At 41.0% G+C, this 17963-nt stretch overlaps 1 protein-coding gene across 1 annotated transcript in view; it reads left to right on the top strand.

Annotated features, from left to right (window-relative positions):
- The first annotated feature begins 1227 nt into the window (after positions 1 to 1227).
- Positions 1228 to 17963, top strand: part of LOC112259313 (brain-specific angiogenesis inhibitor 1-associated protein 2-like protein 1) — a 62971-nt gene continuing 46235 nt past the window's right edge. Inside the window, exons 1-3 of the mRNA XM_042307324.1 lie at positions 1228 to 1916; positions 2899 to 2974; positions 5373 to 5459. Coding sequence (XP_042163258.1) covers positions 1866 to 1916; positions 2899 to 2974; positions 5373 to 5459 — 214 coding nt within the window. The 5' untranslated portion in view covers positions 1228 to 1865. The remainder of the gene's footprint in view (positions 1917 to 2898; positions 2975 to 5372; positions 5460 to 17963) is intronic.

Consider the following 17963-nt stretch of genomic DNA (forward strand, 5'->3'; position numbering starts at 1 on the left):
TTATTTAGATTTGTGTGTTTAGGTAGTTGTTGTGGAATTGTTAGATGACTTGTTAGATATTGCTGCACTGTCAGAACTATAAGCACAATCATTTCGCTACACTGGCAATAAAATCTGCTAACCATGTGTATGTGACCAATACAATTTGATTTGATTTAGTGCTGAGAGATTAGTGCGTTTTGAGGTCTGTTCGGTTTCGGTTCGATTATTTAAAAATAATCACGGTTTTCAGTTTCGACAAAAAAAAAATGTAAACATGACATGCGCTATGCATTATGCGGGGTTGAATGCTGCAACAAGACAGAATACAACAATTAATTAAAGTCCCATGATGGTAGTGACTTCCCATTACTGTTTATCAGTTATTAACCAGCACTTATTCACATTACTTTACTTTAATAAAATATTTCAGTTGTTGTGTAGATTAAATTTGTTTTATTTTATGACTTTATTATTTTATTTCAAGTCATCATCTCATCTCTACAGAGCTACTGCCTATGATGTCTGACAAAATCACTATTTTAGAAGTTCTTCAAAGTAAATATGACTGCTGAATACCAACTATCAATCACTTAGATCATGTATTTTCAGGTAGATACCTCGCGAAGTAACAGTTATCTATCCCTCTTGATCTTGCATCTTCTGACTCTTCTCTCCGGTGTCTGCCCGACACTAACCTAACTAACATTGCTTGCCTAAATGAAACACACAGAAAGGTGCGCAATGGATTGGGGTCATTGTAGTTAATTACCACGGTTTCTGCACTAAACTATGTAGAATTTTGGCCTGTTGGAAACTACAACTCCACCATTGCAGAGTTCTGGCTGATCTGATTTATTTTATCTCCAGAGAAACTAGGCTATTTGCGCATTGAGTTCACATAAATAGAATTCAAATAATTGAAACCGTTGTGTAAAAGCCCAGGCCTACATGGAAAACAGCATCAGTCTATTCCATATAAAACAACGTTGTCTTCTCTCCGAAAGGTTGCTGGATCGAATCCCCGAGCTGACAATGTAAAAATCTATCGTTCTGTGCCTGAGCAAGACACTTGTTCTCACTGTTCCCCGGGCGCCGAAGACGTAGATCTCGATTAAGGCAGCCCTCCGCACCTCTCTGATTCAGAGGGGTTGGGTTAAATGCGGAAGACACATTTCAGTTGAAGGCATTCACTTGTTCAACTGACTAGTTATCCCCTTTCCCTACAACAACCATTAATTAACCACAACATAATTAGGCACAGAAGGTGTTTACATGAGACTGATGTCGATGGCCAAATTGGTGAATTGATTTTAAAGTAAACCTATTGTGATTTAAATTAATCCGAATGCAATAACAAGAACCGCCCCGGGAGAGTGAGCGCCCAACCCCTATTGTCAATTCCGAGTTGATGATCTACCTAAAACCACAGCACCGAAAGTGCTTGACTCATAAATATCCTATTAAATTACTATAGGGACTATGTGATCATAATCCCTCAAAGTTACAGAATAGGACTAAATGGCAGCCGTCTTGGTCAAGGAGAATTATCATTATCATTCCTAATTATATGGTTTGACTAAAGCAGTGACGACTCGGATACCACGGTTTCTACCTCCCGCCCCGCGGACACAGTGAGTTTGACTGTCTCGCTGTCAGCGCAGCGGTGAATGCTGGTTTGTTTGGCCACCAGCGAACAGTTGCGTTTCGGCTCTACGTGTACATGCAAGGTGTGACAAATGCCATCTAGCGTAAACTACTCCTGGAACAATTAAACAGCCCACCCTTGGATTTGAAAGGAATTCTATAGACTTCGAGTGATTGGCATTGGTTTTTGGCTTGTTTCTGTTGTTCCATCTTGTAGAGACTGAGAAATAACTGCCAACATGTCTAGGGATCATGACAATGTGAATAAGCTGACCGAAAGTACATACAAGGTAAGCAGGCTTTTTGTTAGGCTATGTTCTCATCATCATAGCTCCCAATTTCTCCACCTTTATAACAACATGGTTTCCGTATGGCCAATGTCCATCGTCGCCTTTGGCAATAGCAGTAGGCTCCAATTGGCTTCAGGTTTAGGGCACAACCAGTTATTATTATAGTAGATACATAAACCCATTCCAAAGTATGGTCATAAGCTTGCACAGTGCGTATGGTGAGAGCACGGGTACGCTTGTGACTCGCCCGTGAGAGCGAAAAAGCGCAGTGAAGTAGGCCTAACATTTGCCTTTCCAAATAACTGAAAAAAACAATATTTTGTCATTTGTCAATTTAAAATGTGGCCAATAATACATGTCTTCTTGTTGTTTCATCAATTGTAAGGCCATTTGGTGTACTTGCGTCAAGCTTATCACCCCACCAGTTCAGTACTCTGCATGTGAAGTCAAGTGTCAGAAACACTAATTCTACATTGTTTATGACATTCCACATTTTCAGCTGAAGATAAACCTGTTTCTCTGTTTTAATTAGTCTTCCTCCTGTGTTTCTCTCTATCTGGCATGGTGCAACTAGGCCCAATCCATACCTGGCAGTTCATTGTTCTGTTGAGGGTGTGTCTGGGGAATTGAAACAGGGACTCCAGTCCTGAACAGCATTTTATTGTGGAGTGGGATTGGTTCAATCTGTCCTGTTGCTGCAAATACTTTGTGAAGGATCGTGTTAATGATTCAAATGTTTTATTTCAGCTTGGAGTTATTTATAGAATTAACACAAACATTTAAACACTTTTTTTTATGATGACATTGAGACAATCCTTTATTTGGATTCGTTTATTAGAAACGTCTCATGGTTTATTAACGTATTATTGGTCTCTGTGTATCCACTCCACAACAAGAGATAAAAATTGTGTTTTTGAAACAAAAGATGTGAAGAATAGTTACACTCACTGCCAGTATTATATTGTTCTGCCCCCTCTTGCAGAATGTGATGGAGCAGTTGAATCCGGGACTGAGGAACCTTGTCAATCTGGGGAAGAACTATGAGAAATCTGTAGCCGGTAAGAACATATCAATGGAGGATGGTTTGAGTCGGGTTCCTCTCAAGGTGTCTTCCTTCAAGAGAGTTGGTCCTTGCCTGTTGCCACTGTGCTGCTTGCTTTTTTGTGATCTAGTCCCTGTTATATTTTTACATTTGAGTCATTTAGCAGATTCTCTTATCCAGAGCGACTTACACTTTGTGCATTCATCTTCAGATAGCTAGGTGAGACAATCACATATCACAGTTAGTTCATCTTCAGATAGCTAGGTGAGACAATCACATATCACAGTTAGTTCATCTTCAGATAGCTAGGTGAGACAATCACATATCACAGTTAGTTCATCTTCAGATAGCTAGGTGAGACAATCACATATCACAGTTAGTTCATCTTTAGATAGCTAGGTGAGACAATCACATATCACAGTTAGTTCATCTTCAGATAGCTAGGTGAGACAATCACATATCACAGTTAGTTCATTCATCTTCAGATAGCTAGGTGAGACAATCACATATCACAGTTAGTTCATTCATCTTTAGATAGCTAGGTGAGACAATCACATATCACAGTTAGTTCATCTTCAGATAGCTAGGTGAGACAACCACATATCACAGTTAGTTCATCTTCAGATAGCTAGGTGAGACAATCACATATCACAGTTAGTTCATCTTCAGATAGCTAGGTGAGACAATCACATATCACAGTTAGTTCATCTTCAGATAGCTAGGTGAGACAATCACATATCACAGTTAGTTCATCTTCAGATAGCTAGGTGAGACAATCACATATCACAGTTAGTTCATTCATCTTCAGATAGCTAGGTGAGACAATCACATATCACAGTTAGTTCATTCATCTTTAGATAGCTAGGTGAGACAATCACATATCACAGTTAGTTCATCTTCAGATAGCTAGGTGAGACAATCACATATCACAGTTAGTTCATTCATCTTCAGATAGCTAGGTGAGACAATCACATATCACAGTTAGTTCATCTTCAGATAGCTAGGTGAGACAATCACATATCACAGTTAGTTCATCTTCAGATAGCTAGGTGAGACAACCACATATCACAGTTAGTTCATCTTCAGATAGCTAGGTGAGACAATCACATATCACAGTTAGTTCATCTTCAGATAGCTAGGTGAGACAATCACATATCACAGTTAGTTCATCTTCAGATAGCTAGGTGAGACAACCACATATCACAGTTAGTTCATTCATCTTCAGATAGCTAGGTGAGACAACCACATATCACAGTTAGTTCATTCATCTTCAGATAGCTAGGTGAGACAACCACATATCACAGTTAGTTCATTCATCTTCAGATAGCTAGGTGAGACAACCACATATCACAGTTAGTTCATTCATCTTCAGGTAGCTAGGTGAGACAACCACATATCACAGTTAGTTCATTCATCTCCAGATAGCTAGGTGAGACAACCACATATCACAATTAGTTCATTCATCTCCAGATAGCTAGGTGAGACAACCACATATCACAGTTAGTTCATTCATCTCCAGATAGCTAGGTGAGACAACCACATATCACAGTTAGTTCATTCATCTCCAGATAGCTAGGTGAGACAACCACATATAACAGTTAGTTCATTCATCTTCAGATAGCTAGGTGAGACAACCACATCACAATTAGTTCATTCATCTTCAGGTAGCTAGGTGAGACAACCACATATCACAGTTAGTTCATTCATCTTCAGATAGCTAGGTGAGACAACCACATCACAGTTAGTTCATTCATCTTCAGGTAGCTAGGTGAGACAACCACATATCACAGTTAGTTCATTCATCTTCAGATAGCTAGGTGAGACAACCACATATCACAGTTAGTTCATTCATCTTCAGATAGCTAGGTGAGACAACCACATATCACAGTTAGTTCATTCATCTTCAGATAGCTAGGTGAGACAACCACATATCACAGTTAGTTCATTCATCTTCAGATAGCTAGGTGAGACAACCACATATCACAGTTAGTTCATTCATCTTCAGATAGCTAGGTGAGACAACCACATATCACAGTTAGTTCATTCAGCTTCAGATAGCTAGGTGAGACAACCACATATCACAGTCGTAGTAAGTTATCAGAAAAGTCTGCTAGTAGGAAAAGACAAGTGTGAGTGTTTGGGGATTTAGTCAAGGCAATCTGTGAAGAGGTTACTGGTTACTGTCACTTTGTGACAAATGTTGTTATAAACTAGGGTAATATGAACAAAATGTGATTTATTGTCCCAATTTTGGACAGAAGTGAATTAGATGTCTCACATGATACAGTAACAAGTTTACTTTTACACTCTGGTTTCAGAGACTTAGCCACGACTGGAGCAAGGGGCTGAATATGGTATCATGTAGAGATTGAGGAGATCCATTCATATGATTGTGTTTGTTTGTCTCCTCACAGTGATGACTCTTGCTGGGAAGGCGTACTTTGATGCTGTGTCAAAGATAGGAGAGACTGCTTCCGTGTCCCCTGTCTCCAGAGAATTAGGTAAGTACACACACACACATACAGTTGAAGTCGGAGGTTTACATATACCTTCGCCAAATACATTTAAACTCAGTTTTTCACCCTTTCTGACATATAATCCTCGTAAAAATTCCCTGTTTTAGGTCAGTTAAGATCACCACTTTATTTTAAGAATGTGAAATTTCAGAATAATAGTAGAGAGAATGATTTATTTCAGCTTTTATTTATTTCATCACATTCCCAGTGGGTCAGAAGTTCATATACACTCAATTAGTATTTGGCAGCATTGCCTTTAAATTGTTTAACTTGGGTAAAATGTTTCGGGTAGCCTTCCCACAAGCTTCCCACAATAAGTTGGGTGAATTTTGGCCCATTCCTCCTGACAGAGCTGGTGTAACTGAGTCAGGTTTGTAGGCCTCCTTGCACGCATACGTTTTTTTCAGTTCTGTCCACAAATTTTCTATATGATTGAGGTCAGGGATTTGTGATGGCCACTCCAATACCTTGACTTTGTTGTCCTTAAGCCATTTTGCCACAACTTTGGAAGTATGCTTAGGGTCATTGTCCATTTGGAAGACTCATTTTGTAACCAAGCTTTAATTTCCTGACTGATGTCTTGAGATGTTGCTTCAATATATCCACATAATTGTCCTGCTTCATGATGCCATCTATTTTGTGAAGTGCACCAGTCTCTCTTGCAGCAAAGCATCCCCACAACATGATGCTGCCACCCCCGTGCGTCACGGTTGGGGTGGTGTTCTTCGGTTTGCAAGCTTCCCCCTTTTTTCTCCAAACATAACGATGGTCTTTATATATTTTTGTTTCATCAGACCAGAGGACATTTCTCCAAAAAGTACGATCTTTGTCCCCATGTGCAGTTGCGAACCGTAGTCTGGCTTTTTTTATGGCGTTTTTTGAGCAGTGGCTTCCATGTGAGCGGCCTTTCAGGTTATGTCGATATACGACTCATTCTACTGTGGATATAGATACTTTTGTACCTTTTTCCTCCAGCATCTTCACAAGGTCCTTTGCTGTTGTTCTGGGATTGAGTTGCACTTTTCGCACCAAAGTACTTTCATCTCCAGGAGACAGAACGGCTGCGGCTACGTGGTCCCATGGTGTTTATACTTGCGTACTGTTGTTTGTACAGATGAACTTGGTACCTTCAGGGGTTTGGAAATTGCTCCCAAGGATGAACCAGACTTGTGGAGGTCTACTATTTTTTTTCTGAGGTCTTGGCTGATTTCTTTTGATTTTCCCATGATGTCAAGGCAGAGTTTGAAGGTAGGCCTTGAAATACATCCACGGGTACACCTCCAATTGACTCAAATTATGTCAGTTAGCCTATCCGAAGCTTCTGAAGCCATGACATAATTTTCTGGAATTTTCCAAGCTGTTTAAAGGCACAGTCAACTTAGTGTATGTTAACTTCTGACCCACTGGAATTGTGATACATTGAATTGTAAGTGAAATAATCTGTCTGTAAACAATTGTTGGAAAAATGACTTGTCATGCACAAAGTAGATGTCCTAACCGACTTGCCAAGACTATAGTTTGTTAACAAGAAATGTGTAGAGTGGTTGAAAAACAAGTTTTAATGACTCCAACCTAAGTGTATGCAAACGTCCGACTTCACCTGTACACACACACACACACACACACACACACGGTAATGAATCCGTCATTAGTCCTAGACACAGGTTCTTCCCTCTCTTGGTGCTGAATCACCACCCATTATGTTAAAGTGCTGCTGGAGACATAGAGGTGACCCTTTTTCCCAGATTTTTATGATCCATTAAGTAGGTTCTTATGTTTGCCACCATCCTCCATGATGGACTGCTGGGTGGATAAGGCCAACAAATGGCTTCATCTGTGTTCATGTCACACATACATTATTGTTATAGTGGCTGTTATCCACAGAAAATTGTAAAATATAATGTATTTTTCATAATGTAGTGCTATAGAACTTTAATAGCCTGGTAGCAGATCAGTTTGTGATTCTAGCCAACTGAATCTAGCGTTACAAAATGGAACACCACATGCATTTGGAATATTGGTTTAGAATGGGGAATGTACATTTGAGGAATTCTAATTAAGTCTGGAGCTGTTCCTACTCTATTTCTATGGTTCCTCCTCTGCTGATCAGACTGGCCTCAGTCAGCGAGACTGGCCTCAGTCAGCGAGACTGGCCTCAGTCAGCGAGACTGGCCTCAGTCAGCGAGACTGGCCTCAGTCAGCGAGACTGGCCTCAGTCAGCGAGGCTGGCCTCAGTCAGCGAGGCTGGCCTCAGTCAGCGAGGCTGGCCTCAGTCAGCGAGGCTGGCCTCAGTCAGCGAGGCTGGCCTCAGTCAGCGAGGCTGGCCTCAGTCAGCGAGGCTGGCCTCAGTCAGCGAGGCTGGCCTCAGTCAGCGAGGCTGGCCTCAGTCAGCGAGGCTGGCCTCAGTCAGCGAGGCTGGCCTCAGTCAGCGAGGCTGGCCTCAGTCAGCGAGGCGGTGTGAATTCTCTCACGCGTTACAGAGCAGGGCAGCAAACACATTGAACAAACAGACTGACAGAAGAGGACACTATTCCCACCATCACATCTATCTTTCCCTTCATCTGCTACCCTTCTCTCCTCTTCCCCTCTCAGGGGCCAGAGTAAAGCTTTTATTGTTGTCAAGATATAGACATTGAAATTGCTGGAGTTTGATGACTAACATTTTGAGTGTGACCCCTTGTTCGATTTAATTTATTGTTGTTTGGAACATGTTCATGCTCCAAGATGTAAAACTAGACAGTGTGCCCTCAGCAGACCAAACCTCATGTCTCAGTGTGCCCTCAGCAGACCAAACCTCATGTCTCAGTGTGCCCTCAGCAGACCAAACCTCATGTCTCAGTGTGCCCTCAGCAGACCAAACCTCATGTCTCAGTGTGCCCTCAGCAGACCAAACCTCATGTCTCAGTGTGCCCTCAGCAGACCAAACCTCATGTCTCAGTGTGCCCTCAGCAGACCAAACCTCATGTCTCAGTGTGCCCTCAGCAGACCAATCCTCATATCTCAGTGTGCCCTCAGCAGACCAAACCTCATGTCTCAGTGTGCCCTCAGCAGACCAAACCTCATGTCTCAGTGTGCCCTCAGCAGACCAAACCTCATATCTCAGTGTGCCCTCAGCAGACCAAACCTCATGTCTCAGTGTGCCCTCAGCAGACCAAATCCTCATGTCTCAGTGTGCCCTCAGCAGACCAAATCCTCATGTCTCAGTGTGACCTCAGTATACCAAACCGCATGTCTCAGTGTGCCCTCAGCAGACCAAACCAGTCTGTGTGACCTCAGCAGACCAAACCAGTCTCCGTGTGACCTCAGCAGACCAAACCAGTCTCCGTGTGACCTCAGCAGACCAAACCAGTCTCCGTGTGACCTCAGCAGACCAAACCAGTCTCCGTGTGACCTCAGCAGACCAAACCAGTCTCCGTGTGACCTCAGCAGACCAAACCAGTCTCCGTGTGACCTCAGCAGACCAAACCAGTCTCCGTGTGACCTCAGCAGACCAAACCAGTCTCCGTGTGACCTCAGCAGACCAAACCAGTCTCTGTGTGACCTCAGCAGACCAAACCAGTCTCCCGTGTGACCTCAGCAGACCAAACCAGTCTCCCGTGTGACCTCAGCAGACCAAACCAGTCTCAGTATAACTGCAAAGTTACCTCTTTCTCTGAATTTACATCACAATGTATCTCGTATTGATCAAACTATTAACAAATTGCTATGAGTAACTTTCCCCCTTTTAGATGCTTTGTAAGGGTTGTAGGTGATGGGGTTGATTTTCACTAAGTAGCTAAATAGAGTAGTGTAATAGAGCAGCATCTGCGTCAGTCAGTGAGTTTGGCACGTGGCATATACATAGAATGGCTACGAAATGATAAGTGTAGGATCCTGTGTTTTTCTCGACCACTAGACCAGACCAGGAGAAACTCTTACCCTCCTTATAGGCTACAACTAGAGTTCAGAGTTTTCCCTTGTTTAGCAATGTAGTCAATAAATACTTAAGGCCCTAATAATAATAGATAACCAATAAGGGACCATATCAAGCCAACATTTTAGCTCCATTCTGCCTGACACGGGCCTATTTGACCTCCTGGTTGGGGCTGCGACATTGAGAAAGGTAAAGGGTGTTGTTAACAGATAGAACAATCAGCTTATCACTTAATACGACTTGGCATTTTTTGATAAGTAAGTCATTGACTGCTAGGCGCTAATGGACATTCCTGCGTGTTTTCACTTCAAAGAAAACTGCTGGGCTTTCAGATGTTTTAGATGTGTGAAATCTGAAGAAAATAACTTTAAACAGAAAATCTGACATCTATTTATGTAGTCCTATTAACTTTTGTGTCACGCCAACCTCCCTCATTTCAATAGGAGAAATTCATACAATTGGAAAGTACAGCCCATGACTCAATTCCAGCTCAAATTAATTAGTTGCTCTATTGACTCCATTTTGGCTCAAGGGAATTGAGCAGTAGAATGACCTGGCTCTGCAAACAAGAGGGTCAGAAAGAAACTGTGAAGGAGCCCAGACAGCCAGCCTCCTTCCTGGTATTCAGTGTCATGGAAAGACCTGATTGTTCTGAGAAACATACTGTCCATGTCTCATCACAAGGGAGCACATACAATGCCTTTTCAATATTTTGATGCATTACAGCCTGGTTTTAAAATGGATTAAATTGTGATTTTATGTCACTGACCTACACACTGGCCCCATCATGTCAAAGTCTAATTGTTTTTAATACATGTTTACAAATGAATTAAAAATGAAAAGCTGAAATGTCACATAATAAATTGCATTGGGACGCAATAATAGTGTTTAACATGATTTTTGAATGACTACTTCATCTTTGTACCCCACACATAAAATGACCTGTAATGTCCCTCAGTAGTGAATTTCAAACACAGATTCAACCACAAAGACCAGGGAGATTGTCCAATGCCTTGCAAAGAAGAGTAGAGGAAGGACACGACTAGAAAACAAAGAAAATATAACTATTGTAAAATAGATTGTGACTGTAAAATATATAGAGTATGTTTCAGCTGGAAGTAGAAGCCTAAGTGTTATTGTTCATTATTTTACTCCAATTAGGGGAGGGGTGGTACGGTTAGTGGAAAATATATTTTGTAAAGACAAGTATAGTACCAGTCAAAAGTTTGGACACACCTACTCATTACAGGGTTTTCATTTATTTTTGACTATTTTCTACATTGTAGAATAATAGTGAAGACAAACTATGAAATTACACATATGGAATCATGTCGTAACAAAAAAAGTGTTAAACAAATTAAAATATATTTTATATTTGAGGCTCACCCTTTGCCTTGATGACAGCTTTGCACGCTCATCATACACACTCAGTATCTATACTGTATATTTACCCCAAAATATATGGGAGATTGGAAATGATGCAGACAATTACAGTGATGGAAGCTACAATCTACCTGCAATATTAAAGCTGATCAAACCCTCAAACCTAAAAAAAAAAAAAATACGAAACTAAATGCAAAAAAGGGCACCTATTTGTAGATGGGTACAAAAAAAAGCAGATTTTGAGCATGGTGAAGTTTTTATTTAATTGTTTATTTCACCTTTATTTATTAGTTATTAATTACACTTTAGATGGAGTATCCATACACCCAGTCACTACAAAGATACAGGCATCCTTCCTAACTCAGTTGCTGAGAGAACGGAAACCGCTCAAGGATTTCACCCTGAGGCCAAAGTTGACTTTAAAACAATGACAGAGTTTAATTGGCTGTGATAGGAGAAAACTGAGGATGGATCAACAACATTGTAGTTACTCCACAATACGAACCTAATTGACAGAGTTTAATGGCTGTGATAGAAGAAAACTGAGGATGGATCAACAACATTGTAGTTACTCCACAATACGAACCTAATTGACAGTGAAAAGAAGGAATCCTGTACAGAATACAAATAGTTCAAAGCAGACCTCCTGTTTGCAACAAGGCACTAAAGTAATACTGCAAAAAAAGCAATTCACTTTTCCTCCTGAATACAAAATGTATGTTTGGGGCAAATCCAACATAACACATTACTGAGTACCACTCTCCATATTTTCAAGCATATTGGTGGCTACATCATGTTATGGGTATGCTTGTAATCGTTAAGGACTGGGGAGTTTTTCAGGATAAAAAAATAAGCGGAATGGAGCTAAGCACAGGCAAAATCCTAGAAGAAACCTGGTTCAGTCTGTTTTCCTCCACATACTGGGAGATGAATTCACCTTTCAGCAGGACAATAACCTAAAACAGAAGGCCAAATCTACACTGGAGTTGTAGCTCCAAGCTCCAAGAGACTTACCCAGAAAGACTTACCCAGAAAGACTCACATCTGTAATCGCTGCCAAAGGTGCTTCTTCAAAGTATTGACCTGGGTGCTACTTATGTAAATGAGATATTTCTGTATTTCATTTTCAATACATTTGTAAACATTTCTCAAAACATATTTTCATTATGTCATTATGGGGTATTGTGTGTACATGGGTGTGAAACATTTTTATTTGATTCATTTTAAATTCAGGCTGCAACAACACAATGTGGAATAAGTCAAGGGGTATTAACACTTTCTGAAGGCACTGTACTTTACCTGCAATGCTACTTTAGGGATAGCTATCATAAAGTATCTCTAACTGGTTCATAGTATGTGTAGGAACACTAGTTTTTCCAGGGAAAACTCATCTAGGCCCTAAGTATGTATTTATCATTCTGGTGAGGGAAATTATGAATTAGCATGATCACAATATCATATTAGTCCCCCATCAGTGTTGTGCTTGTAGAATGTCAAATAGTGTGTTTACTATTCATAGTGCTAGCTGGCTTCTAATAATCGATTTCCTCTATTGGGAATAACAACATTTACACTAGGCTCTATGGGATCGCATTACTGTACCACGGCAACATCACAAGAAATAGGCAAGTTATCAAGGCCGGAAACGTACTGAAGAAAGAATGGTGTGCTCCCCGCCCTCCACCTTTTCTTCAAAAGCTGTTTGTCAAAACCCCCAGCACAGTAGTTAAAACAATATTGAACCCGAGCTATCACTCTGGAAAAAAATGGTAATTACGTCCAGAAATGTAGACTGTTTCTTATTTGAGTGAGGACAGGAGGAACTCCTGTGTTGGCTTTTCATTCTGATGGTGAGTCTAGGAAGTTGGAGACAGCTATTTGGTTCGGAACGGAACAGATTTGACTGAAGGTGACGTAGTGTTTTTTGAGGCTATGTTGAATTTCTAACCTGAGAGTTGGTGGTGTTTGATAGGAATGCTTAGGTTGCATCCCACTGCTCTGCCGTCCATCCATCAGTTGTGTGGGAGACAATTCATCAACCCTCCTAGGACATGGCGTCAGCGTGAGTGTCAGGGATCCCAAACATTTTCCCCAAAGTGGGCAAAAATATGACCCTGCTTCTCTCTCTCTCCATCTCACATGAACTCTCTGGAATGTGTTGTTCTCAGGATGGACACCTTATTTTCTTTAGGAACGTAGTGAATTTCAAAGTAAAAGTTGTCAAAAATATAAATAGTAGAGTATAGTACTAGTATTTTTACTTAAGTACGTTACACCACTGGTGATCACTGACATGAATTAATATATTTTTTCAAAGGTTTATTTTGTGGTTTTAATTTCGGGCATTTAAATGGTAGGCTATTTGTTTGTCAACTTGTCTATAATAAGATACATGCAGCTTCTCTTCTGTCGTAACATCTTGCCTGCCTAAAGTGGTGCTCATTAGATCAATGTAATTAAACCATAGAATGAATGCATCAATAATCTGTCATCAGTAAAGTTTTCTCTTTCATTCTGCTTTCTTGTTGTGTGAGGATTTTAGGGGCCGGGGAGAAAATGCAAGATCCTTCCTGTGCAAAATGTCCAAATTACATCAGTTTGACCAGTTTTAAGGAAACGAAAAGCTGTGAAATGATGTTTCTGATTAGATTTCAGTTTGTCTTGGATGCATTTATGTGGTTGAAATACTGTCAGCTTCTATGTTTCAGTGTCAATCACTGAAAAGGTTTGCGATCCCTAACCGCGCATTCACATTCTCTCAAGAGATGCTGAATTAAATAATAGTTTCTCCACTCCTGTTACTGAGACAAAATGTACATTTTCTGTACAATTTTACTGCATTAAATACTTAATTCTGCAGGAGTTAATATTATATACGGCTACATGTTTGGTTATAGGCCTACAGTTAGTGTCTAGATTTCAGTTATTTACATTAACTTTAAAAGTGAGCAAACCAGGGGGTGTGGCCGCACCTGCCGCACCCTTCTGCTGTCCTTAGAATGAACGTTTAAATCTATGAGAGGGATTTCACACTTCATAAAGACAAGAGAGCAAGTGAACACTTCCTAGGGAGTATGGTAAGGAGTCAAGAGACAGCCAGGGCCATTGGCTGCTCATTCACCCATGATGCCTCAGGCTTTACGATCTATCACGCTCCTTTCACTCACCAAACGATCCCATGACCTCACTAACCCCACACACCCTTCCTTGCCACACATACTTGCTTTCTCCAGACATTTTTTACCATGCAATTAACCTAATCTTCAAAGGACATACCCCAAACAATTTAATACAATTCCATATTGCATTCTGTCTCTGTTGTTCATGTAGTTAAGCCTGTACTGCACTGCACAACACATAGACATCTGATATAGAACATATTATGTGATACATCCTTCTGGGAAACTCCTCCCCCACCCACCTCGTGACACATCGCTTAGCAAGTGCCGAATTATGAAATTCTGTATTTCGTAGTTTCTTCCTATGTCATTGTTAATTAGTTTTATCAGCATTTTTATCCAGTTTCTAAAGTCAGTCTCTAAACTCATGCCTTCCATGGGTGGGTTGTCTGAAGGATTGTAAAGAGGACATTACTGTCCAAGCCTAACTTATTCTATTATGTGTGTGTGTGTGTGTGTGTGTGTGTGTGTGTGTGTGTGTGTGTGTGTGTGTGTGTGCGCACGCGCATGTGCGTTATCCATTTTCTGTAGATAACAGCCACTATAATGATAATGTATGTGTGACATGAACACATGAAGCCATTTGTTGGTCTTTTCCACCCAGCAGTCCATCATGGAGGATGGTGACAAGCAGAAGAAGAAACTTAATGGATAATAAAAATCTGGGAAAATGGGTCACCTCAATGTCTCCAGCAGCACTTTAACATAATGGGTGGTGAGTCAGCACCAAGAGAGGGAATAACAACCTGTGTCTAGGACTAATGACGGATTCATTACTGTGTGTGTGAAATGTAATAAAATTATATTCATCACATGCTTCTAAAACAACAGGTGTTGACTAACAGTGAAATACGTATTTACGGGTCCTTCCCAACAATGCAGAGAGGAAGAAAATAGAGAAATAATAGAGAAGTAAAACACATAATACTAAAATACACAATGAGTAAGGATAACTTGACTATATACACAAAATACCAGTACCGAGTCAATGTGCAGGGCTACGAGGTAATTGAGGTAGATATGTACATATAACTAGGAATAAAGGGACAGATAATGAACAGTAGCAGCAGCGTATGTGATGAGCCAAAAAAGTTGGTTCAAATAAAGGTAAATGCAGATACAGTTGGAGTCGGAAGTGTACATACACCGTAGCCAACTACATTTAAACTCAGTTTTTCACAATTCCTGACATTTAATCCTAGTAAAATGTCTCTGTCTTAGGTCAGTTAGGATCACCACTTTATTTTAAGAATGTGAAATGTAATAGTAGAGAGAATGATTTGTTTCAGCTTTTATTTCTTTCATCACATTCCCAGTGGGTCAGAAGTTTACATACTCAATAAGTATTTGGTAGCATTGCCTTTAAATTGTTGAACTTGGGTCAAATGTTTCGGCTAGCCTTCCACAAGCTTCCCACAATAAGTTGGGTGAATTTTGGCCCATTTCATATGACAGAGCTGGTGTAACTGAGTCAGGTTTGCAGGCCTCCTTGCTCGCACACGCCTTTTCAGTTCTGCCCACACATTTTCTATAGGATTGAGGTTGGAAGGTTACATACACTTAGGGTGTAATTCAAACTTGTTTTTCAACCACTCTACAAAAAAATCACACAAAATAGCTTGGTCAAGGAGCCCGTAAACAGCCACTATACACTTCTCAAGGCTGTGTGTGTGTGCGTGCACAATAGCTCTATGGGCCTGGAGCTGAGTGACACCGATCTCTGATTCATATCCATGTAATATCAGAGAACAAAGACTTCCAACCATGGCAACATCACAACACCCACTCTCCCTACCTGTCATTGGAATGTGTGGCTTCAAGATTGCGATATCGTTGGCCGTGACTCAGATAGGTGTTGTCCGTATTGCATCAGACTCTTGCTGTGACATGACCCTGTACGATTATTGTTTTATGAGAGTGACGACTATCTCGAAGTGCAGCGTTACTATCTCAAAGTTCAAATGTCACTGCTTTGGTCACATTGTGTGAATAAGGCCCTTTGTGGCTCAGTTGGTAGTGCATGGTGTTTGTAACAACAGGTTTGTGGGTTTGATTCCCACTGGGGACCAGTATGAAAATGTATGCACTCACTACTGTAAGTTGCTCTGGATAAGAGCATTTGCTAACACATAAATGTAACTGCACGTAGCTCAGTCAGCCATAGATACAAAGCTTTGAGTTTATTCCAATGCTGTTTAGCATATTAGCAACACCGGTGCGTATGAATAACCTGAACAGATCACCTGTTTAAATCTATTGTAATTTGTCATCTAATAAGGTTGTGTTTTTCCACACCATGTTTCTCTATTAGACTCTTATGAGGGAACAGCAGGTATTCTGTTACCAGAGGCCTACACCGTTCATAAACTACATCACCTGGTAACAATGTGAAAGAGGATGGACGTAGTTTTCTGTGCTCTCAAAACCACCATAAACCACAGAGGTATAAGGATGTTTCTATAATAATGATCAAGTCGTTATTAAGTCACTGTAAAACCAGACATCACAACGAGACTATGGCCACCACCTAGCACTATCTGAAGACATCTAGGATAAGGCTGGGATACAAGTCTTATCATCATTACTGGGTGGTTTCCCAAATGACCCACCACAAACAGACACAGTCAGTCAAGCTGTGAAGCCTTTGATTATAGTGGATGTAACTATAGCTGTATGTAAGGCTAGTATTATTCATTTTTATATTGTAGATGAAGCAGTGTTTGGAGATGTACACATACCTATCTATACAGTATTATGAACAATACTATGTATCCTTTCCTGGGTACACTCTTAGAAAAAAGGGTTCCTAAAGGGTTCTTCAGCTGTCCCCATAGGATAACCCGTTTTGGGTCCAGGTAGAACACTTTTTGTTTGAAGGGAGAACTATTTTGGGTTCCATGTAGAACCCTCTCTGAAAAAGATCCTACACTGAACCCAAAAGGGTTCTAGGGATCTACCTGGAACCAAAAATGGTTCTTCAACGGGTTCTGCTATGGGGACAGATGAAGTACCCTTTTAGGTTCTACATAGATAGCACTTTTTTTCTACAAGTGTAATAGTATGTATCCTTATCAGGGTAGGTCAATCTGGAGACAGCAGAACCAGATTCAATTGTAATGTTTTGAGAGAGAGATGTATTTTTTCCTTATTTACATAGATCACTAAAACCAGAGCCATGTGGAGGATTACAGGGTCAAATGTCCTTATTGGTAGTAGTTACAGTCTTGTCTCATCGCTGCAACTCCCGTACGGATTCGGGAGAGGCGAAGGTCGAGAGCCATGCGTCCTCCGAAACTTTTATTTCTTTCATCACATTCCCAGTGGGTCAGAAGTTTACATACACTCAATTAGTATTTAGTAGCATTGCCTTTAAATTGTTAAACTTGGGTCAAATGTTTCGGCTAGCCTTCCACAAGCTTCCCACAATAAGTTGGGTGAATTTTGGCCCATTTCATCTGACAGAGCTGGTGTAACTGAGTCAGGTTTGTAGGCCTCCTTGCTCGCACACGCCTTTTCAGTTCTACCCACACATTTTCATCCCTCTCACTACACACCATCCCTCTCACTACACACCATCCCTCTCACTACACACCATCCCTCTCACTACACACCATCCCTCTCACTACACACCATCCCTCTCACTGCACACCATCCCTCTCACTGCACACCATCCCTCTCACTGCACACCATCCCTCTCACTAAACCCCAGCCCTCACTCTGCAGCCTGTTTGAACACCATCCATCTCATTCTGCAGCAGGCTGTTGTTGGTGCTGTATATCAGCCTGCCCAGAGCCCAGCAACCCCTCCCCCTGACGTGCAATGGCAGCATTTACCAGTACGTACTATTGACTATCAGAGGGCAATGTTGTTGAAGCTGCAGTCGGCCAGAGAGGTACAGCTCTGTATAAGCAGGCCTGCCTGGGGTCACACCAGGTGTGTGTGTGTGCTCGTGCGTGCGCCTAATGTATGTATGCTCAGTGTGTTTGGGTTGAGTCTGTTAATATGGTCTCACA

Source organism: Oncorhynchus tshawytscha, linkage group LG27 (genome assembly GCF_018296145.1).
Source record: "Oncorhynchus tshawytscha isolate Ot180627B linkage group LG27, Otsh_v2.0, whole genome shotgun sequence".
Taxonomy (NCBI): Eukaryota; Metazoa; Chordata; class Actinopteri; order Salmoniformes; family Salmonidae; genus Oncorhynchus; species Oncorhynchus tshawytscha.